At 56.5% G+C, this 19865-nt stretch overlaps 2 protein-coding genes across 3 annotated transcripts; one reads left to right on the forward strand and one right to left on the reverse strand.

Moving 5' to 3' along the window:
• Positions 1 to 669: 669 nt before the first annotated feature.
• KCNK6 (potassium two pore domain channel subfamily K member 6) lies at positions 670 to 9796 on the reverse strand. Its single transcript, XM_040445981.1, has 3 exons — positions 9217 to 9796; positions 1278 to 1673; positions 670 to 1155 (listed from the first exon to the last, which is right to left on the reverse strand). The coding sequence occupies exons 1-3, from the start codon at positions 9536 to 9538 to the stop codon at positions 932 to 934; spliced, it is 942 nt and encodes a 313-aa protein (XP_040301915.1). The 5' UTR covers positions 9539 to 9796; the 3' UTR covers positions 670 to 931.
• Positions 9797 to 12045: 2249 nt separating this feature from the next.
• On the forward strand, positions 12046 to 19819 carry YIF1B (Yip1 interacting factor homolog B, membrane trafficking protein). Of its 2 annotated transcripts, none has more exons than XM_040445983.1 (8): positions 12046 to 12168; positions 16265 to 16503; positions 16586 to 16690; positions 16892 to 16970; positions 17105 to 17162; positions 18230 to 18385; positions 18467 to 18560; positions 19442 to 19819. In XM_040445983.1, exons 1-8 carry the CDS (start codon positions 12126 to 12128, stop codon positions 19595 to 19597), a joined length of 930 nt encoding a protein of 309 aa, XP_040301917.1. In that variant the 5' UTR covers positions 12046 to 12125; the 3' UTR covers positions 19598 to 19819. The 2 variants fall into 2 exon arrangements, with proteins under 2 accessions (XP_040301917.1, XP_040301916.1); XM_040445982.1 differs by having other exon boundaries at positions 12071 to 12177.
• The last annotated feature ends 46 nt before the right edge of the window (positions 19820 to 19865 follow it).

Below are 19865 nucleotides of genomic sequence, written 5' to 3' on the forward strand. Positions count from 1 at the left end.
CTCCAGGGCCCAGGGTACTCACGCAGTCAGTGCCCGGGAAACGGGAACAGCTGTTCCGGGGGCGTCCGTGCCATTCGGATCCTGTCTCAGCTTCCTGCCTGCCAGGCTGCTGAGGAGGGCTCTATGGCCCAGGCCCGACCCCTGCGCTCGCCACATGGGTCTTGCTCCTGAGGGACACTTGAGATAAAACAAGGTCCACCTTCTTCCCCTGACTACTCCTCAGATTTCAGGGCCGAGTTGTTAACCCTTCTTCTAGAAAGATCTCCCTGACCCTGCGGGCTGGATCGGGTAGAGTCCCCGTGCTTCCTCCATCCACCTCAGCCCTGCCCGCTCTGCCCGGGCCTTCTCGAACGCACTGCCGGCCACCCTGCCTCCCCCACCGCAGTCCTGCCTATTCTGGGTCGTCACTGTGTGGGGACAGGTCTGTCTACCTCGCTGGACTAGGAACCCGTGAGAGGAGGGCCCGGGGCCATCTCAACCACTGCAGTGTCCCTAGCACCGCTCAGCCTGGGGCCTGCTCATGGGAGGGGGTTGGGGATGAGTGGACGTATCGTTTCCATTTGACTAGACGAGGACATCCGCGCTCAGACAAGGGCAGCCGCTTGCCCACAGTGTAGTGACCAGTCGAGTGCCCGAAATGAGGTCTGAGCCCAGAGCCTGCTAGGAGGGGCAGGTGGAGTCAGTAAAAGAATGAGACACAAGGAGAGTGAGAGGGAAGCCAGAGAGCCCAGGGTGTGGGGAGTGAGAGATGGGGCAGGGGGGGGAGAACGAGGCGGTGGCGGTGGAACCTGGGACAGGGACACGTCAAACAAAGGACGGACGGCCGGTGGCAGTGCCTCGAGAGCTCGGGCACGCACTCGCGGACGGTCCAGGACGGCAGCGCCAGTCACGTGGCCCCCCTCAGCCACGGGCCAGGTCCTCCCGGCCTCGGCTACCTGGGGATGGAGGCGTAGTCGGCGTGGGAGCCGGCGGCCAGCTGCTGCTGCGACTCCGGCTGCGGGTCCACGATGTCCACCCGATCGTCGTCATCCTCGCCGGGGCTGGCGGGACAAGGACTGGGCAACAGGATGAGCTCCGTGAAGCCGTGAAGGTCGGACACGTAGCGGAAAGTCTGCAGCACTAGCATCATGGCGACCAGGCCCAGGAAGAGGTAGGCTGCGGAGACGGCGGAGGGGCGGCGGGGGAACTCAGACCCCCGGGACAGGGCCGGGCCCCCCGCGACCCTCCGGGACAAGGCCGTGCCCCACGCTTGGTCCCCGGCCGGCCGCTCTACTCACCTGTGACCAGCACCTTGTAAAGGGCCCGGTGGGGCTGGCCGGGGGCCTCTCCGGGCACGTAGTCACCCAGGCCGATGGTGGACAGAGAGATGAAGCAGAAGTAGAAGGCGTCCAGGAAGCTCCAGCCCTCCTCGAGGTGCGCGAAGATGGCAGCCGGCACCAGGAAGCAGGTGGTCACTACGACTCCCAGCAGGACCACCAGGTGCCAGCAGGCCACCTGCCGGAGGTCCCAGCCCCAACGCGTGGTCAGCCGGAGGAGGGGTGCGTGGGTCAGAAGCAGCGACAGGCGCTGGGCCGAGGACGTCAGCAGCAGCATGGTGGCCGGCACGCCCAGGAGCGCAAAGGCAATGGAAAAGGCCTTGCCCGCATCGGTCAGCGGCGTTGTGTACCCGTAGCCTGCGGGAGCAAGGGGAAAGCTTTCTGTTCGCCTGGCACCTCCGTTTGGGAGTCCGCGGCCACCCTAAAGCGACGCTTAATCTCACCCTGGAAACTGCCCCTCCCACAGTCTCTCATCTCAAGTGATGGTGATGAGGGAACACAGGGCAGGCCGAGGGCCGAGTACAAGCTAGCCTACCTGCCCTCCCCCCCTGCCGCTAGGGGGGGTATGTGTGATATTCCTTGGATGCTCCAGGCTACCCCAAAACAGGAAAGGACAAAAATCAAATGGTTAAACTGGGAAGAGTCTCCAACAGTTTATGAGAAAGAGGCAATCGCATCAATGGCCTAAAGTTCAGGAACTCCCTACTGTCTTAATGTTAATGCTTTACTGGAGGGAAAAACAACCTTAGCTTGACTATAGCTAGGCCTCCAGTAAGCGGTGAGTCTTCCTTAGCATATGAAAGTCTCTTTGGAAATTTCTCTTTTGACTTTACCTCCCCCAAGTCCATGGTATATAACCAGTTAGCCTAACTGCCCATGAGTCCTGTCCCTGTACTTTAATGAAATCACCTTTTTGTACCAAAGATGTCTTCAAGAATTCTTTTTTGGCCATCAGCTCCAACCCCCTCTCCCATCACCCTAAAACTTCATCAACGGCACATCCAACCCTCCACTGCTCAGACCGTGAGCCTCGTGTCCTTGACTCTCTCACTCACATCCATATTCCACCTGTCAGTGAGTCCTGTTGTCTTAAACTTCATATAGATCCTGAACCCACTCGCTTTACCGCACCTCAGTCCCATGGCCCCACCTTGGGCCTGTCTAATCAGCAGCCTTCTCCCTGGTCTCCCTTCTCCCCTGACCTTTGCCAGGAGTCTGTTCCCCACACACAGCCAGAGGGACCCGATGAACACCTGAGTGAGGTCATGATCCTCCCACACTTAGAGCCCCCCTTTGGCTCCATCCCACTCAAGTAAAAGGACATCATGACCCACAAGACCCCGCACGATCTAACGAGGCAGCACGGCTCCCACCTCAGGGCCTTTGCACTGACTGTTCCTTCCCCGTGGAAAGCTCTTCCCCCAGGGCTGGTTCCCTCTCCTTCCTTCAGGTCTTTGCTCAAATGTCAGCTTTTTCAGTGAGGCCTCCCCTCCCTCACCACCTTACCTGAACTGTTATACCTTCTTCCCTAACTGTTGTTATTTTTGGTTTGTGTTCATGGCACTTCAACCTTCTGACATACTATGTGGTTTCCTTATTTGCTTAGTGTCTCCCCACTAGGGTGCAGCTCCAAGAGGGCAGGGGCTTCTGCCTCTTTTGTTCCCCGCCATAGCCCTGGTACCTGGCACATAGTGGGCACTTGATCAATAGTCAAAATAATGAATGAAGGGTACAGGCTCTAGTTTGGCTCAGAGCCTTAGTATCTCTTTCTCTAAAATAGGTGTGCCAAGTCCCACTGGGTCACCAGAGGACTGCGGGAACACAGGAAGGTTAGCGTGGGTGTGAGTGCTGCAAACAGAAAGATGGGGGCACCTGGGTGGCTCAGTCAGTTGAGCCTCCGACTTCCACACAGGTCATGATCTGACAGTTCGAGAGTTCAAATCCCACATCAGGCCCAGTGCTGACAGCGTGGAGCCTGCTTCAGATCCTGTGTCCCCATCTCTCTCTGCCCCTCCCCAACTTGTTCTCTCTCTCTCTCAAAAATAAAAAAACATTTTAAAAAATTATAAAAAAAAAAATCAAAAAACCCAGAAAGATGATAAAGGGGAATTCAGGTGTTGGAGATACTGGCTTACTTTGGCAATGTATAATTTAAAATCTCTTTTTATTTGGGGTGTCTGGGTAGCTCAGCTGGTTAAGCGTCTGACTTCAGCTCAGGTCACGATCTCGTGGTCTGTGAGTTTGAGCCCCACACCCAGCTCCGCGCTGACAGCTCAGAGCCTGGAGCCTGCTTCCGATTCTGTGTCTCCCTCTCTCTGCCTCTCCCCTGTTCACGCTCTCCCTGTCTCTCAAAAATAAATAAATGTTAAAAAAATTTTTTTTTTCAAATAAAATCTCTTTTCATTTTACAAAAAAATCAAACCAAAGGGTCAGAAGTGTGACTGGGGTGGTAAGGGCCCTGGTTTATGTTGACAGTAAAACGTCTCGCCCCAAAGACCACAGATTCAACCCTGTGATCAATGAAAATGTGGAAACACCCCACACAGGAGCAGACATTCATCTGCGCCTGTCTTCCATACAAAAAGGTCCCTGGTTTTGATATACTCAAAAGAACTGAGGGGTGCCTGGGTGGCTCAGTGGGTTAAGCATCTGAGTCTTGGTTTCGGCTCAGGTCTTGATCTCACATTTCATGGGTTCCAGCCCTGCATCGGGCTCTGCACTGACAGTGTAGAGTTCCGTGTCCCCCTTTCCCTCTGCCCCTTGCCCCGCTCATGCGCATGCAAGCTCTCTCTCAAAAATAAATAAACATTTAAGAAAACGTTTTTAAGTAAGCACATTCTGACACATACTACAACACGAATGAACCTTGAGGACATTATAAGTTAAACAAGCTAATCACAAAGAGACAAATACTATAGGGTTCCACTTGTCGGAGGTGCTTAAAGTAGGCAAATTCATAGAAACAGAAAGATTAGAATGGTGGTTGCCAGAGGCTGGGGAGAGCAGGGAATGGGGAGATAATTGTTTGACTGGTATCGTTTCAGTATGTGTGTGTGTGGGGGGGGTTTTGAGTAAGCCCAACGTGGGGCTTGACCTCGTGACCCCAAGAACCAGAGTCCCATGCTCTACGGACTGAGCCAGCCAGGTGCCCTGTAAGTTTGAGATCTGCAAGATGAAAAGGGTTCTGGAGATGAATAGTGGTGACGGTTGTATGACAATATGAATGTACTGAATACCACCGAACTGTCCACGTAAAAACAGCTAAGACGGTACATTTTGTTATGTATGTTTTACCACCATTTTAAAAAATTGTGGTAAAAAAGAATCCTCTGGGTCTTGCTGGACACATGGGCACCTAGGATAAAGACATCCCCCCTGTGCAGCTCGGCATGACTCTGTAATAATTTCTGGTCGATGAGTTATACACGAGAGAAGCAAGCAACTTCTAGAAAGTGTCCTCAAGTGCCTGGGTGGCTCAATCGGTTAAACGTCTGACTCTTAATTCCGGCTCAGGTCGTGATCTTGTGGTCGGTGAGTTCGAGCCCTACGTCGGGCACTTCACTGACAGTGCAGAGCCTGCTTGGGATTCTCTCTCTCCTTCTCTCTTTACCCCTCCTTTCTCTCTCTCTCACTCAAAATAAATAAACTTAAAAACAAGTGTCCTTTAAAAGCGGAGAATGCCTATCCCCTTTCTTTCCTCCCTCCTCCTGTTGCCTGGAACATAGACATGAAGGCTGGGGTTGAGCAGCCATCTTGGACCATGAGGTGACCTTGTGAATGGAAACTACACAGAGGAGCACAAGGGTCTCTAATGATGCAGCACTGTTCCGGTCTTGGACCGACAACCTTGAATATGAGCCAGAAACAAACATTCATCTTTTTAAGCAACTGTTATGTGAGGTTTGTCACCTCACATATGGCTCCAACCTTCATTAATTACAAGGATTTGAATGGAGAAACTCCAGTGGCCCAGCTGAAATGACAGGTTTGCTAATGACACAAAAACCTTATAAACATCATGGACATCATGGAGTTAGCATAGAACGGAGGCTGTGAGCCTCAAACTGACTACCTCACAGAGCAGAGTCCAACTCAGTGCTTTGCCATTTATTCCCTGTGTGACCTTGGCCAAGGAGTTTCTTCCCTCAGAGCTTCAGTTTGCTCTGAGTACCGCAAAATGGGCTCAAAACAATCCCTTTCCTCAAGCACAGTTGCAATAATCCTTCCAGGCTGGAACTGGGCATAGCACTTAGCAAGGGCACGGAAAGAGTTAGCATGACTGTAACACTCACTTCCTCTCTCCCGTTCCCAGTTCCCAGTTCCGGGTGGGCTGACTCTTCCACCCCGGCCTGGCCTCAACCGCAGCAAGGCTGCCTGGATGGATTCCAGGCCCCAGGTCTTCCTCCAAAGATGCTGGCCTAAGGCAAAACCAGAGACGCTGTGGTTTCTACCTCTCTAGATGAATCCAGGCCTCCTGGCTTCACCAGCAATGACAATGATAGCCAAGGCTCAGTAAACCTCAGGTATTACCAGCAGCGCAAGGACTCCCTCCTTGACCAAACGGCAGCCAGGTTCCTCTGAGCTCTCTTCTTGACTAGGCCCGGTTCTGGCAGGGATTCTAAACCAGTTTACTAAGAATCCCCCTCCCCTTGTGTCGCCTCTTGGTAACTTTTCTATCCACTGACCCCTCACTCCACTCTTGGCTCTAAATCTCCAGCTGTTTTTGCTATATTCAGAATTGAGGTCAGTCTCACTCCCCTATTGCAATAACTTACCATTTTTTAAAAATGTTTGTTTATTTTTGAGAGACAGCAAGTGGGGGAGGGGCAGAGAGAGAGGGGGAGACAGAGAATCCCAAGCAAGTTCTGCTCAGTGTGGAGCCCGACATGGGGCTTGATCTCACAAACCGTGAGATCATGACCTGAGCTGTGATCATGACCTGAGACGAAATCAAGAGTTGGACACTTAACCGACCGAGCCATCCAGGGGCCCCAGTAACTTACCATTTTTAACAAGTATCAGAATAAACTTTTGGGGGCACCTGGGAGGCTCAGTCAATTAAGGTTAAGCATCTGCCTTCAGCTCAGGTCATGATCTCATGGTTCCTGAGTTCAAGCCCCACACGGGGCTCTCTGCTGTCAGCACGGAGCCTGCTTCTGATCCTCTGACCCCTCTCTCTCTGCCCCTCCACCACTCGTGCTCTCTCTCAAAATAAATAAATAAATAAACTTAAAAAAAAAAAAGAATAAACTCTTCTTTCACAATACACAGGAATATTACCCTTCTTCACGCAAGCCTATGAAACCTAGCATGGTGTACCGGTTAAAAGCATGGGGCTCTGAGGCCTCATGGCCTCAGTTCACATCTCTCTACGCCTTCCTAGCTGTGTGGTCTTGGGCAAATCATCCAACCCCTCTGGGCTTCAGTTTCTACTGCTGAAAAAGTTTCTACTGCAGTTTCTACTGCCGCAAATGGCACCTGCCCCACAAGGCTGCTGCACTGACCTAGTTAAAGCCCGTGTGTGCTAAGTACTCCATGGGTTTCACTACTACTGTGAGATGGGGAGTGTGATCGATGATCTCCATTCAAGAGATGAGGGGGGACACTGAGGCCCAGAGGAGCAGCAGCTGAGTGGGAACCGAAGCCAGCATGTGCCTGCCTTGAGTTTGGCTTCTGCACCTGTCCTGCCTGGGGCGACTTGTCAGAAGCCAGGATCTGGGAGGAGGCAAAGGGAGACACTGATGTGACCAGTGAAGCCCAGAAGCAGGTCGGGCCGGCCCGGCCAGCTTGGTAGAAGAGAGTCTGGGAGAAGCATCCTGGCTCTGCTGTCTGTGGTCCTGGCTTGCTGGTCCACACAATGGGCACCACACAATGGGTGGCACCAAAGGTTAGGCCACCTGCTACTTCTGGCAGGAAGGGGAGTTAAGAGTCTGGGCCTGTCGCAGTCTCCTCCCCCAGTCCAAATCCCCTGCAGAGACAAAGAGGAAGTTTGGGGGCTAGGTAAGGGCAGTGGGGAGGACCCGCAGAACCTGACAACAAAGGAATTTCCCAGGTCTGGCCACGAAGCAAGAAGGGACTTTCAGGGTAGGGCTGGGGGGAGGAGGTCGGTTCCATCTGGTGGAGGCAGGGGGGGCGGTGGTGTTCTGAGAAGGGGATCTGGGGAGTCCCGGTGCCCTGGTTTGAAATGGATCCTATTTTGGGCTGGCATCCTGAGTTCAGAGGAAGGAGGGGACAGGCACCAGTGGGGACATCTTGTGAATCACAAATGGGACCAGGACAGGAGTCGTCAGGCAAGGGGGCTTCTGAGCCCAAGGATGCTTGAGGGGACCTGATGCAGGTAGACAGTGCTAAAGGGATGATGGGAGGGGACGGGTGTCCCAGGTCCTGGAGGAGAGTGTGAAGGGTGGAAAGCAGTAATGGTCATGAGTGGATATTGGGGAAGGTTCCAGGGTGCTGAGGTCCTGGAGCATCCTTGATAGAAGGGAGAATTTCAGGCGCAAAGCAGGCTGGGGCAGTGTTGGGGTGGAGATGGGGGTCCCATCTGTGGGTCTGGAGAAGACCGGAGGGGTGTCAGATCTCCAGAAGATTCCCATTCTTAGGCGATCCAGGGTGGGCAGGGGAGTCTCAGGACAGGGGTAGCAGGTACGGAGAGCACAGTCCCTCAGCTGGCCTCCTGTGGAGGGGGGTGTGTGAAGCAGGATGCGGCTCTCAAAGACAGTGTGTGCAGAGGGCGCTGGGGTCCTTGGGAGAAGGTCCAGGTGGCTCTGGGGCTCTTACTGAGGGGTACGAGGGTCCAGAGAGTGGTGAGAGTCTCATCTAGGGGTTCTGGTGTTCAAAGAGGCTCCTATGGAGAGTCTCTAGTTTGGAAAGTGCTAGAAGTTTTGCTGGAGCTGGTTCTGGGACTGGAGAGGTGGAAGTCCTGGCTGACCAGCTTCTGGTTGGAAGGTCACCGGCCCTTCCTAGAGGTGCTCTAGCTCCCACCATGACGGGTCCCTCTCATACATCCACAGTTGGGAGCTGCTGAATTGGAAGTCCCAGGTACAGAGGGAATGGGGGTGGCCCTTCTGGGAGGAAAACCCTGCCTTGGAGGCTCCCAGTACAGGGGAGATGTCAAGAGGGAGGGGTCCTGTGTCTGCAGTCAGGGCTGCCTGCTAGGGAGTATGGGGAATATGAGGATGAGGGTGGTCCTTGGTCTGGAGGAGGATGGGGGCCCTTGCTGGGGACTGGTCTAGGTCCAGAGGGGTTGGAAATCACCGACCCGGGGCCCTGGTCCTTGTTGAGGGGTCTGTACTGGAAGTCAAGTCTGTCGTGATGGTGCCCTGAGAGGGTTGGAGATTCAGGGTCTTCGCTGGGGCACCAGGGTCAGGAGGGGCCTGGGGTAGGATTTCCCAAGGGGCATCCCCGAAGGACATATCTGGAGACTCAGGAGATAGTGTTGGAGGGAATGGCGGTCTGAGCCCAGAGAGAAGGGCAGAGGTCCTTGTGTGGTTGAGGTCCGGGTCCAGAGGGGGAGAGGGTCTCAGGTGGAAGGTCTTGGGTCTTCGCTAGAGGTCTCTGAAAGTAGTCCTAGGCCCAGAGGGGACTGGATGGATGGAGCTCCAAGGGGTTTCCGGCAGAGGAATGGGGTCCCAGATGCTCCCTGGAAGGTACTCTGAGGGCAGCCCTAGTCCAGGAGGGAACTGGGACGGGGGAGGTTTCCTGCTGGGAGGAAGGGCTTGGATGGGGGCTTCCCAAGGGAGGCGGATCCCACCGGTGTGGGTCCTGGATCCTCGTTGGGGGGGGGGGGGGGGGCCATATATTCCAGGGGATTCTAGTTCCAGAGCGGACTGCGAGTGATCCGCTGGGGTAAGAGTATTTCGTGATGACTCCCGGGTCCCCAGGTGGGGCGGCGCTCACGTACCCACGGTGGTGACCAGCGTGCTGGCGAAGAAGAGAGCGGAGGCAAAGTCCCAGGCGGGGTCGGAGTTGTTGGCGGGCCCCGAAGCGTTGGCGAGAGCGGCGCGTCCCAGCCGTCCGGCCGCCAGCACCCTCTCCACGAAGGCGTCCAGGGCGGGGGCGGCCACACACGGGCTGCGCCGCAGCAGCTCCGCGCGCAGCGTCTCCAGCTCGGCCCGGAGGAGAGCTTCGTGCGGCCGCTCCAGCCACGACACCAGCAGCGCGCCCAGCACCAGGTACCCGGCGTAGGCCGCCAGGGCGCCCGCCAGGAGTGCGCCCCGCCGCATGGCGCCCGCCGCGACCGGCGCTCGCACGGCCCCCGCCGCCCCGCTGACGTGGCCCCCGCCTCCGGGCCGCCAGGAGCCCAGCTTCAGTTCCGGCAGTGCTCGAGGCGCGGCTGCTAGCGCCCCGAAGAGGAAGAGGGAAAAGGAGGGGGGCGGGGGTGGAGGAACGCCCCGCCTCCGGTAAACTGAGGCACGCCCCAGCGCCAGGTGTGAGGGCGGAGCCGCGCGTTCCCGAACCCAGGAGTCCAACGGGACGGGAAGGGCGGAGGGGGCGGAGGGGGCGGAGGGGGCGGGGGGGGGGTGTTCCTCCATTCCCTCCATTCCTTCCCTCTCTTCCGCCCAGGAGTCGCGGCTCCCTATGTTAGAGAAAAGCCTAACTTTTTTCCTCTCGCAGACCGAGAAGTTGCTCCCCAACTCCTCAGGGCCATCGCGCCGGGCGGCAAAATCGCGCACTGCATCCAGGCTCGTGGTTGAGGGGACAAGAGGACACACTGAAATCCAGTCCTTGCTCCATTCGCCACGTCGTGCTCTGGTTGCGTCCACCCGGAGGGGACGCTTGTATAATGAGGGACACCACAGAGGCAGGCGTCGTCTGTGCCCCCATGGACAGAGTGGGGTGCCTTAGCTCAAATCTTTGCTCAGCGCCTACTTTGTGCCTGGCCCTTTGGTGAGGGATGCTGGGAATACAGCAGCGACCAAGACAGTTCTAGACCTTGTCCTCAAGTTCTAGACGTTGCCCTCAGGGGGCTCTCAGCTCTCAGCCCCTGTTGCTGCTTCAACAGAGCCACAGCCCAGAGGGTCAGGTGTGTGATCAGGGAAGCACAGGAGAGTAACTGGAGCTGGGATGGGGGAAGCCTAAAGGACTGTGGAGCCCACAGGAACCCAAAGAGGTAACCTGATCCAGTTTGGGGAGGTCAAGAAAACTACCCGAGGAAGGGGATATCTGAGCTGAGACATTAAAGGTAATTTGGTTAAAAAAAAAAAAAAAAAAAAAAAAAAAAAGGTGAATATGAGTGAGCCGGAGTCTCCCTGGCAGAACCAGAATCACACCTCTGTTTAAGGGGAAAATTTTCCTTCCCCGTTCCCTGTTTGTTCCTCACATCCCCCTCCAGCTGTAACTCAGCACTCTTCCTTCAGGCCTTTGGAGGGCAGCCAGGATCCCCACCACATCAGAATGGCAGAGGAGTGGGGCTTAGCGCCCAGCTCAGACACACCCTAGCTGGTTCTATTTATGAAACTGTGGCAGTTCTAGGGGCAGAGCCCAACTTGAGGCTGACAACCCACAGGAAGAGACACTTGATAATAAAACCAGTAACTGTAGCTGCCAGTGATCAAAGACTTACAATATGCCGGGTCCTGTGTACACAGTGGGCTTGTACTGAATCCTCATCCTCTCCTGTATTATGCCCATTAAACAGATGAGAATATTTAGGCTTAAAAATGGACTAATCCCAAAACTGGTAAGGGGTAAATATGAGGCCAACGGGAAGCCAAAACACTTGCTTTATTAATAAAATGCTGTGAACATTACAAATAGTCACGGAAGAACTTAGAAGGGAGAACTGAAGGTGAAGAAATGGTGGTGGAGCCAGAGGGATAGATGCTACGCCAGAGGTGCAGAAGGAGAATGGGGGAGCCTCACTCATGTAAAAGGACCGCGAATGAGCCAGGACTCATAACTGAGAAACCAGAAACAGTCCTCAAGTTTCCTAGAAAAGACAAGATCTCAGAGGAGGAAAGGGAAAGCCACAGTGACAGGGACGCTTGCTGACATCCTTCTGGAGTGCTATCACTGCCCAGAAGTCACTTCTACCATTATTTTTGCCTGAGATAAGTGGAGGAGACCGAGGGACAGAAAAGGGGGAGACTGAGGGACAGAGAGAAGACTGAGGAAACCTAACTTTTAAGGCTCCTCACTTGCGGGTGTGTGTGATGTGTTGCTGGAGGTTGCAGAGTGGTTTTGGCAGACAGGGGAAGCCAGGTCACAACGCAAGAGCATTTTTATGAATCCCTGGGTAAATGTCTAAAGATACCTCCAAAGAAAGACCCCTGGTTCTTCCTACCGGACTTATTGGGTGTCCTCTTCTCACTCTATGTATTCACTTTAATACAAAATTAAAATTGTAATTTTAATTGTATAAGCGTAAGAGTCTGCATAACTCCTCTTAGGCCCTCGAGAACACAAATGGATCTCTCCTCTCCTGCTCCACACCCTTCTCTGGCTCTCCAGTGCTCTCTGTGATACAAATTGAGCGTCCGTCTATATAGAGAACTCCATTTCCCAGAAGTCTCCTCTCCCGATACCTACATTTCTCGTCATGCGCGAGACCGCCTACTCCTGGATTGTCCTCGGCTCCGCCCACCTACCCGTCTTAGTGCTGACTCTCGCCTTACACCACGGGTCTCCGCTCCCCGCCTCTTGCCCGCTGCCAACTGGTCCAGGCCTCCGCGAGGGGCGTGGCCTCTATGCGATCGTTATGCCTATTGGCTGTGGCGCCGTCGCTGGGGCGTGGCTACGGGAGCCGGGCGGGCACATTTCGAACAGCGGCTGGGGCGGTGGCGGCGGCGGCAGCGGCTGCGGCGGTGAAGGATGCACCCGGCGGGCTTGGCGGCGGCGGGGACGCCCCGGCAGCGTAAGTGGCGTACGTGGCCGGTCGAGGCGATCGGGCGGGCTGGCGGGGGGCGTGGCGGGGCTGCCGCGGCAGTTGGCGAGGTCGCTGCAGGTCGGAGGTCACGGGGTCAGGGATCTAGAGCTTCAGGGTGTGCACAGCGCTAAGATGCCAGGTCCGGGTAGGGGGCGCGTTGGGGTCGATTCTTCTTTTCTTTAGGAAATTCCTTTGGAAGAAAACTTTGGGCGGGATAATGTGTGGTGTGCAGGAAAAGACGACTTTCATTCATTTGCAGTTAGCGAGCTGCCTTCTCCCCACCCTTCCGTGGCCTCCGGCTGTCGCCCACGCTCCGTAGGACAGCGTTCAAGCCCTTCGTGAGCTCAGAGGACCATGTTTACTTCTCACATAAGATTTGAATCTATATATCTTAGACTGTTCACCCCCTCTTCCCGTTTTTCTTAATTTGTATCTCTCTTTAAGTTCTTCTTCATCTCCGTGACTGTGCGTACATCTCATTTATTCTTTCAGCATGTCCTGCCTCAGCTCCCCTTGTGCCAGGCCCTTTGCTGGAATTTGGGTACCTGGTAGTAACTAGCATAGCGCTAGTCCTTGTTAACTTACAACTCAGAGTTTAGTGGTGAGGCAGACACTAAACTCGGAACAAGCAAGTCAGCAAGAAAATCTGGGGAGTTCTTAGGGCTGTAAAGGGAATAATCCAGGATGTGATGGGGGTTCAGAGGCACCATGTGCTCATTCCTGTCTTCAACCATAATAATAAGGTGCCTGGCTGGCCCTGTGGTGGGTGTTGCCGGGGCCACAGCAGTGCCCAGACAGCCTTGGTTCCTGTCCTCATGCACTACCAGTAGAAAGCAGAAGACAGCGGCAGTTTAGAGTGATGGTAACCTGATGGGGGAAGCACAGGCAGAGGGGTCAGGGCCGGGATGGAGGGATTGTGGTAGTCCACGTAAGGCGTGTGACCCAGGCTGGGCGTGTCAGTGATGCCTCCTGAAAGAGGTATGTCTTGTGAGGAATTCGACCGGAGAAGGGGATTTGTGGTGGGAAGGAAAAGCGTTGGAAGCTTGCACCCAGTAAACAAGTGGACAAATGTGTATATAGTTAGCAAATGTGGTAAATGCTCAGAAGGGAAAAAAGAACGCTGGATATTATGAGAACAAGGTGAGGCTGGTGCTTTCTACTGAGGAGTGAGGAAGGTCTCTGCAAAGGAAACACTTGAGCCGAGGCCTGAGTGCTCTTTTGGCAGGTGTTAATCGTGGGCAGATGTTCCAAAGGGATAGCCGTGCATGTTCAAAAGTCTGTGTGGGCCAGGAGCTTGGCAGAGTCAGGGCCCGAGAGGCCAGTGCGACTGGGCACTGTGAGCCCCAGGAGAGGTGGCAAACCAGGGTGGTTGGCGTAGCTGGGTCACGCGTGTGGCTTTTATTCTCAACACAGTGGGGACTGATCTTCGGCAGCGGACACGAAATACTCTTTTGCGTTTAAAATCTGGCTGCTGACGAAGAGAAGGTTGGTGGGGCAAGAATAGGCAGGGGGACCTGGTAGGAGGACATCTAAGTCAGGCTCAAGATGACAAGGTCTGAAAAGGGAGGATAAGCACCGAGCCACAGTGGGCGAGAACCAGCAACTAGTCGGTTGGATGTCAGAAAGAAGGGGAGTCAGGGGCTTGGACACTGACGTGAGGCCCCAGGGGCAGCCAGAGGGCATGGTCAGGAACTGGCCACACATGGATGTGGAGCCGGGAGAGAAGTGGCAACTGGAGACAGAGCCCAGGGCCCAAGGCACACGTGGGTGGGTGGGGTTGCTCTAGGTGAGAGGCAAAGCCAGAAGGGTGGAAAATGTGGCCACATGTTTCAGAGAGCTGAAAATAAGCCAAGGCTGGAGAGGGACCCATCCCGAGACCGTCAGCTCCGCAAATGCAGGAGTTTTTGTCGTTTTAATTAATTTTTTAAGTTTATTTATTTTGCGAGACAGAGTGGGGGAGGGGCAGAGAGAGAAAGAATCCCTAGCAGGCTCTGCGCTGTCAGCACAGAGTCCAGAGTGGGGCCCAAACCCGTGAACTGCGAGATCATGACCTGAGCCAAAACCAAGAGTCAGACGCTTATCCGACTGCGCTACCCAGGTGCCCCAGGAGTTTTTGTCTTTTTGATCATTGCTATATCCACCATGCCTGCAGCAGAGCCTAAGACATAGGGGTGCTCAGGAGGTGTTTGTGGAGCTCAGGAAAGAGAAGGAGTCAGGTACAGTGTCTCAGAAACCAAGGGAGCAGAGAGTTGGAGATTGGCATTTGGGATAGTGGCATCGAATGCTTCCGAGGGCCTGGGTCGGATGACAGTGGCTGACAGTCTTGGCCCGGCAGTGCAGAGGGGTGTTTAGGAGGCTAGTGGGGCCAGAACCCCAAATATCAAGGGCTTGGGGAGTGATGGGGAGGGAAGAAGGGCTTGCACCAAAACTTCCAGAAGTGGGAGAGGGGAAAGGAGAGTGGGCCTTGGGGATGAGGGGCCAGGCCAGTGCCGCTTGCTGTGGGATTGAGCACACCTGGGTCTGTCTTCAGGCTGCAGATAACTGAGAGGAAGAGTTGAGGGACTAGTAGTCCATAACAGGTGACAGGAACTGACACTTTTTACGTGCCAGGCCAGGAGCTGAGGAGTCTATAAGTGTCCCTTGGCCTTGGGCCGTCGACTCTGTTCTACAGAAGAGAGAACTGAGGTGCAAAGCCAGGACACAGATTATTGGATTCCTCTCCCCCATCCCATTGTAACCCTCTTACCCTTTCCCTGTGCCCACAGGGGCGCCTGGCACATAGGGGGAGCTCCGTAAGTATCTGCTGTGGTGGCATTGCTTGCGGTTGAGGGGCTGGGGCCCCAGAGCCAGAGTGCTGGGTTCAAATCCGCCCTCTCCATATTTCCCTTCTCTTCCCGCTTCTTTACCCTACCCTAACCAAGCCCACCTCCAGCAGGCCCCATCCCTGCCCCCTCCAGAATCTGGCCAGAAGCGGCCCATCCCCCTCCCCATCACTGTCCCACCCCGCCATCCCGATTCCCACCCTGCTCCCATGCCTCTCCCTCCTCCCCTCTTCCTGCCTCCCACCCCAGTCTGTTCCCCACCGGAAGCCAGAGGGACTTTTTCCAGACCTGACACCCGGCTCTGCTTCGTGCTGTCCGAGTGGCTTTGGGCAAGGGCCTGAACTTCTCTGGGGCTCGCTTTTCCTGTCTGTCAAATGGGGACAGTGATAGCACTGGCACAAAGTGGGGCTGCCGTGAGGACTGAATGAGTTCATCCGCAGTGCTGAGCACACAGCCTGGTATGTGCTGCGTGCTGGTGCGTGGTTCAGTTACTGTCCTAGCTATCAGGCCCGCCTGGGCTAGACTCTTGCTCTGTCACTCACTCAGTGTGGCCCTTTGCACAAGTCACTTACCCTGTCTGAGCCTCGGTTACCACATCTGTGACGTGGAGATAGCCTCTTGCTTCTCAGGGTTTTGTCAGGCACCTGCCCTAGCCCCGTGTTAGGGGCGAGGGGTTCATGCATGAACAAGACGAAGCTCCGCCCCTTGGAGGCACACATTTGAGTGGGGAGACGGTGAACAAAATAAAACAGCTAATATGTCAGCCGGCGCTGAGTTCTCGATGTAAGTGAAGCAGGGAAGGGGGTGGGCGGCAGGGGATGTCCCTGCTGCCGAGGGACATGCGGTTGGAGACAGGATGGTCGGGTGGGAAGGCACCACAGAGCCAAGACCTGGCGGAGGGGAGGGGGGGAAGCATCCAGGCAGAGGAACGGCCGGAGCAGAGGCCGTGAGGTGGGAGCGGGCCTGGTGTTTCCGGTGAACATTGAAGCCCGTGTGGCTGGAGCGAACAAGTGAAGGAGGGCATGAAGGGAGACACAGAGACCTTGTTGGTAAAAGGCTTGGTACAGGATTCTGTTCACAGTAGCCCAAGTACATAGTAGCCATCAGTGTATCGTCACTGTTATTTGGATGGACACATGACGGGCAGACAGAGCCTGCCTGCACTAGACTGGGTGGCCCATCTGACACCAAAACCAGCGCCTCACTGCCGCGAGAGGAGAGCACCTGCAGAATGAGTGAGGCTCCCCACTCTTCCCCTGCAGCGTCAAAGCGGAGGATCCCGGTGTCCCAGCCGGGCATGGCTGACCCCCACCAGCTTTTCGATGACACAAGTTCGGCCCAGAGCCGGGGCTATGGGGCCCAGCGGGCACCTGGAGGCCTGGGCTACGCGCCAGCCTCTGCATCGCCCCAGGAGGCCTTCCTGGCCGATCCTGTGTCCAACATGGCCATGGCCTACGGGAGCAGCCTGGCCGCACAGGGCAAGGAGCTGGTGGATAAGAACGTGAGTTCTGGGCTGGTGGGCGTCGGGGGAAGGCGGGGGCCATGAGGCCGGGGCTTCAGGCTTGGGCTCTCCCTCCCCCCAGATTGACCGCTTCATCCCCGTCACCAAGCTCAAGTATTACTTTGCCGTGGACACCATGTACGTGGGCAAGAAGCTAGGCCTGCTCTTCTTCCCCTACCTGCACCAGGTCAGCACTGCCTCCACCGAGGGGAACACGGTCTGAGGAGGGAGGGCCTCCGGGTGGGGGTGGAGGGTACAGGGTGAGTCAGCGGCCGGCCGGTGTGAGGGAGGGGCAGGCTGGGTGGGTTTGCCTCAAGGGAGGGTCTGGAGGCCGTGCGGCAGGAGCCCAGCTCTGGGGGTCCTGCTGCTCCCCCCACTCTCCCCACAGGACTGGGAAGTACAGTACCAGCAGGACACACCAGTCGCCCCCCGCTTTGACGTCAATGCTCCTGACCTCTACATTCCAGGTTTCACCCTCCCCGTCTCCGCCCGGCACCCTCCTCCCTCTGGGTGGGCACGTCTAGGGCAGAGGTGTAGGTGCCTAGTGGCCCAGGATGGTCCGTCTTCCTCTGACCCGTGTCTGTGTGTCTGCCTCCCACAGCTATGGCTTTCATCACCTATGTCTTGGTGGCTGGCCTGGCGCTGGGGACCCAGGATAGGTAAGGGAGGCCTGGAGTAGGCAGAGCGGGGTGAGGGCTGGGGGGCTGAGGGGCAGTCAGGAAGGTGTCTTGGATCTCCTCTCTCAGGGCAGCGCCACCGTGCTCCCAGTCAGCCTGGCACAGGGCCCTTGGTGTCGCCCTCAGAGTCAGCCTGCCCTCCTCCCTCGCTTTCCACCCATGTGTAGCCTGTCACCACACCTGTAGTGGGCGACTCTAACTCCATCCTCCTTCTTAGCCTCCATCACCAGATCACGCTTGTCCTCACTGCCTCCTAACCAGCTTGCCCTGCCCACATCCCCTCGGCAACGGCTAAAGGTGTTGTTGGGATGCGGGCCTGGCCAAGTCCCACCCTGCTCAGAAGCTGCCCGTAGCTCTCCCCTCCCCAGATCAAGCCCTGGCCCCTTAGTCTGGCACTCCACGGCCTCCACACAGCCTCGCTCTGCCCCTCCTCGTTCTGCTGTGCCACTCTGGGCCTCTTTCCATCCTCCAGAGGGCCTGGTGCTGCCTCTCCGGGGCCTTTACTCAGGAGTATGTTACTTCCCTGCGTCACCTGCTCAGCACCTGCTCACTTGCAACGTCTCCACTCTGATGGCACTTACTCGGGGAAGCCTTTCCATCCCCCAGCCTGGGCCAAGCCCCCACCTCTTGCTCATAGGCCCCAGTTCATTTCTTTTGTGGCATCAAAAACAATTGTCATTAGAACCCATTAATTGCTGAGGCACTGGGGATATGGCAGAGACCATGGCCCTTCTTCCCCAGTCAGCTGCTTATTCCTTCAGGCCTCAGCTCAGGTATCCTCTCCTCTGGGAAGTCTTCTCTGATACTTTCTCCCAGCTGGGTCCAGCAACTCCCCTGCCCTGTGCTTCCCTCATCCCAGCCCTCGCTTCTCTGGGCTGTCACTGAGGACAGGTCAGCCTTCCCTGGGATGACATTTCCATGCGGGCAGGGTCCAGATCCATCTTGGTCACTGTTGAGTCTCTAGACCCACCCAACACAGGCTGTCTGCAGGTGGATCCTCTGGGAGGGTGGGAGCCGGTCAGCCAAGTGACAGAGCTTGGTGCCGGCAGGTTCTCCCCAGACCTCCTGGGGCTGCAGGCGAGCTCTGCGCTGGCCTGGCTGACATTGGAGGTGCTGGCCATCCTGCTCAGTCTCTACCTGGTCACTGTCAACACCGACCTCACCACTATCGATCTGGTGGCCTTCTTGGGCTACAAATATGTTGGGTAAGTACCCCTCCCCCTTCCCCCTTGCCAGCCCCAGCCCTGAGCCCTCTCCCTCAGACCAGCCTTCCCCTCTCCTCCCAGGATGATTGGCGGGGTCCTTATGGGCCTGCTCTTTGGGAAGATTGGCTACTACCTGGTGCTGGGCTGGTGCTGCGTGTCTATCTTTGTGTTCATGGTGAGCTGGGGTTCAGGGGAGGATGAGGCTTGAGGGCACAAGCCCTCAGAGTAGGGGTCCCCTGGAGGCATCCAAGCAGAGGATGTCAGGTTGGGAATTGATACAAGAGGCACATTGCTGCACTGAGCAGCCTTGGGGTGGCTCCCCGAGCCTGGGAGTCAGGAGAGCTTCCTGGAAGAGGGGGTGTCCAAGCTGGGCCTGAAAGAAGAGAAGGAGCCCCGCTGGGCTGTTAAAGTGGGCTCTTGCCCTCACTCCACACTCCTTACATGGTGGGCTTTCCTGCCACAACGTCTGTTAGGATGAAAAAAGTTTCAGTACCCCTGGCAGTAGCTTCTCTGGGTCCCAGGCAAATCACTTCCCCTCTTTAACCTTGTTTCCCCTTTTGCAAAAAGGGGAATAATTGCATCTCAGGGTACTGGGAGGATGCAGTGTGAGCATATGTGAGGAGCAGAGGGCAAAAACTGACCAAGTCTGACCCTCAGATAAACTTTGGCTTAGATGTCATTATTTAAAAGTTTGGTTTTTTTTTTTAAAAGCATCCTGGCTTGTGTTGAAAAATTGTCCTCGGGCCAACATAAGCCGGTGGCAGCAGCCATGGCTGAGCCCAGCCACTTCTTCAGGCAGGGTGTGCCCCACGAAGTCCCCATCTCACTCAGGGGACTCTCCTGCCGTTGGAGTTTGGAACCCTCACGTTTTCTCACAAGGTTTGGGTAGGAGGAAGTCCTCGCCATCTGTTTGGAGGTTTGGGGGGAACCCGGGCTCCCCACGAGCAGAAACTTGAGCCCAGCCACCCCCGTGGAGGAAGAGAGGCAGGGCTTGGGAGCACACCCAGGCGCCCCGCCCTGGCCGACGACTCAGGGTGAACCCCCCTCCCGCCCCAGATCCGGACGCTGCGGCTGAAGATCCTGGCGGAGGCAGCGGCCGAGGGGGTCCCGGTGCGCGGCGCCAGGAACCAGCTGCGCATGTACCTGACCATGGCCGTGGCGGCGGCGCAGCCCCTGCTCATGTACTGGCTCACCTTCCACCTGGTGCGGTGAGGGCGACCCGGCCCCCGCCTCCAGCTGCTGCTCCGGGCGGCCGCGCCCGCCTCCCCTCTGCCCGTCGCCCCCGGGGGCCCCGCCCCCGCCCTGGCACCGGCGCTGCCCCCCTCCCGAGACCCCGCCCCCTCCCCTCGCCGAGGTGCTGAGATCTCCAGCTGCACAGGCCGCCCCGCAGTGCGGCCGCTGTTCAGGAAACAATAAACCGTGATGGGCACGGCGTGGGCGGCCTCTCCTTGGCGGCGCGCGCGGCTGCCCGGCAGGGGGC

Source organism: Herpailurus yagouaroundi, unplaced genomic scaffold (genome assembly GCF_014898765.1).
Source record: "Herpailurus yagouaroundi ecotype Mexico unplaced genomic scaffold, PumYag 194, whole genome shotgun sequence".
Lineage (NCBI taxonomy): Eukaryota > Metazoa > Chordata > Mammalia > Carnivora > Felidae > Herpailurus > Herpailurus yagouaroundi.

What these genes read in the sequence shown, in the direction of transcription:
- KCNK6 (XM_040445981.1), bottom strand. Translation starts at nt 9,538, where the DNA reads ATGCGGCGGGGCGCACTCCTGGCGGGCGCCCTGGCGGCCTACGCCGGG. An exon ending in CACGCTGGTCACCACCGTGG is followed by an intron (nt 1,674 to 9,216) that starts GTACGTGAGCGC and finishes TTGCTCCCGCAG; the next exon opens with GCTACGGGTACACAACGCCG. An exon ending in TTACAAGGTGCTGGTCACAG is followed by an intron (nt 1,156 to 1,277) that starts GTGAGTAGAGCG and finishes CCGTCTCCGCAG; the next exon opens with CCTACCTCTTCCTGGGCCTG.
- YIF1B (XM_040445982.1), top strand. Translation starts at nt 12,126, where the DNA reads ATGCACCCGGCGGGCTTGGCGGCGGCGGGGACGCCCCGGCAGCGTAAG. An exon ending in GCCCCGGCAGCGTAAGTGGC is followed by an intron (nt 12,178 to 16,264) that starts GTACGTGGCCGG and finishes CTTCCCCTGCAG; the next exon opens with CGTCAAAGCGGAGGATCCCG. An exon ending in GCGCTGGGGACCCAGGATAG is followed by an intron (nt 17,163 to 18,229) that starts GTAAGGGAGGCC and finishes TGGTGCCGGCAG; the next exon opens with GTTCTCCCCAGACCTCCTGG.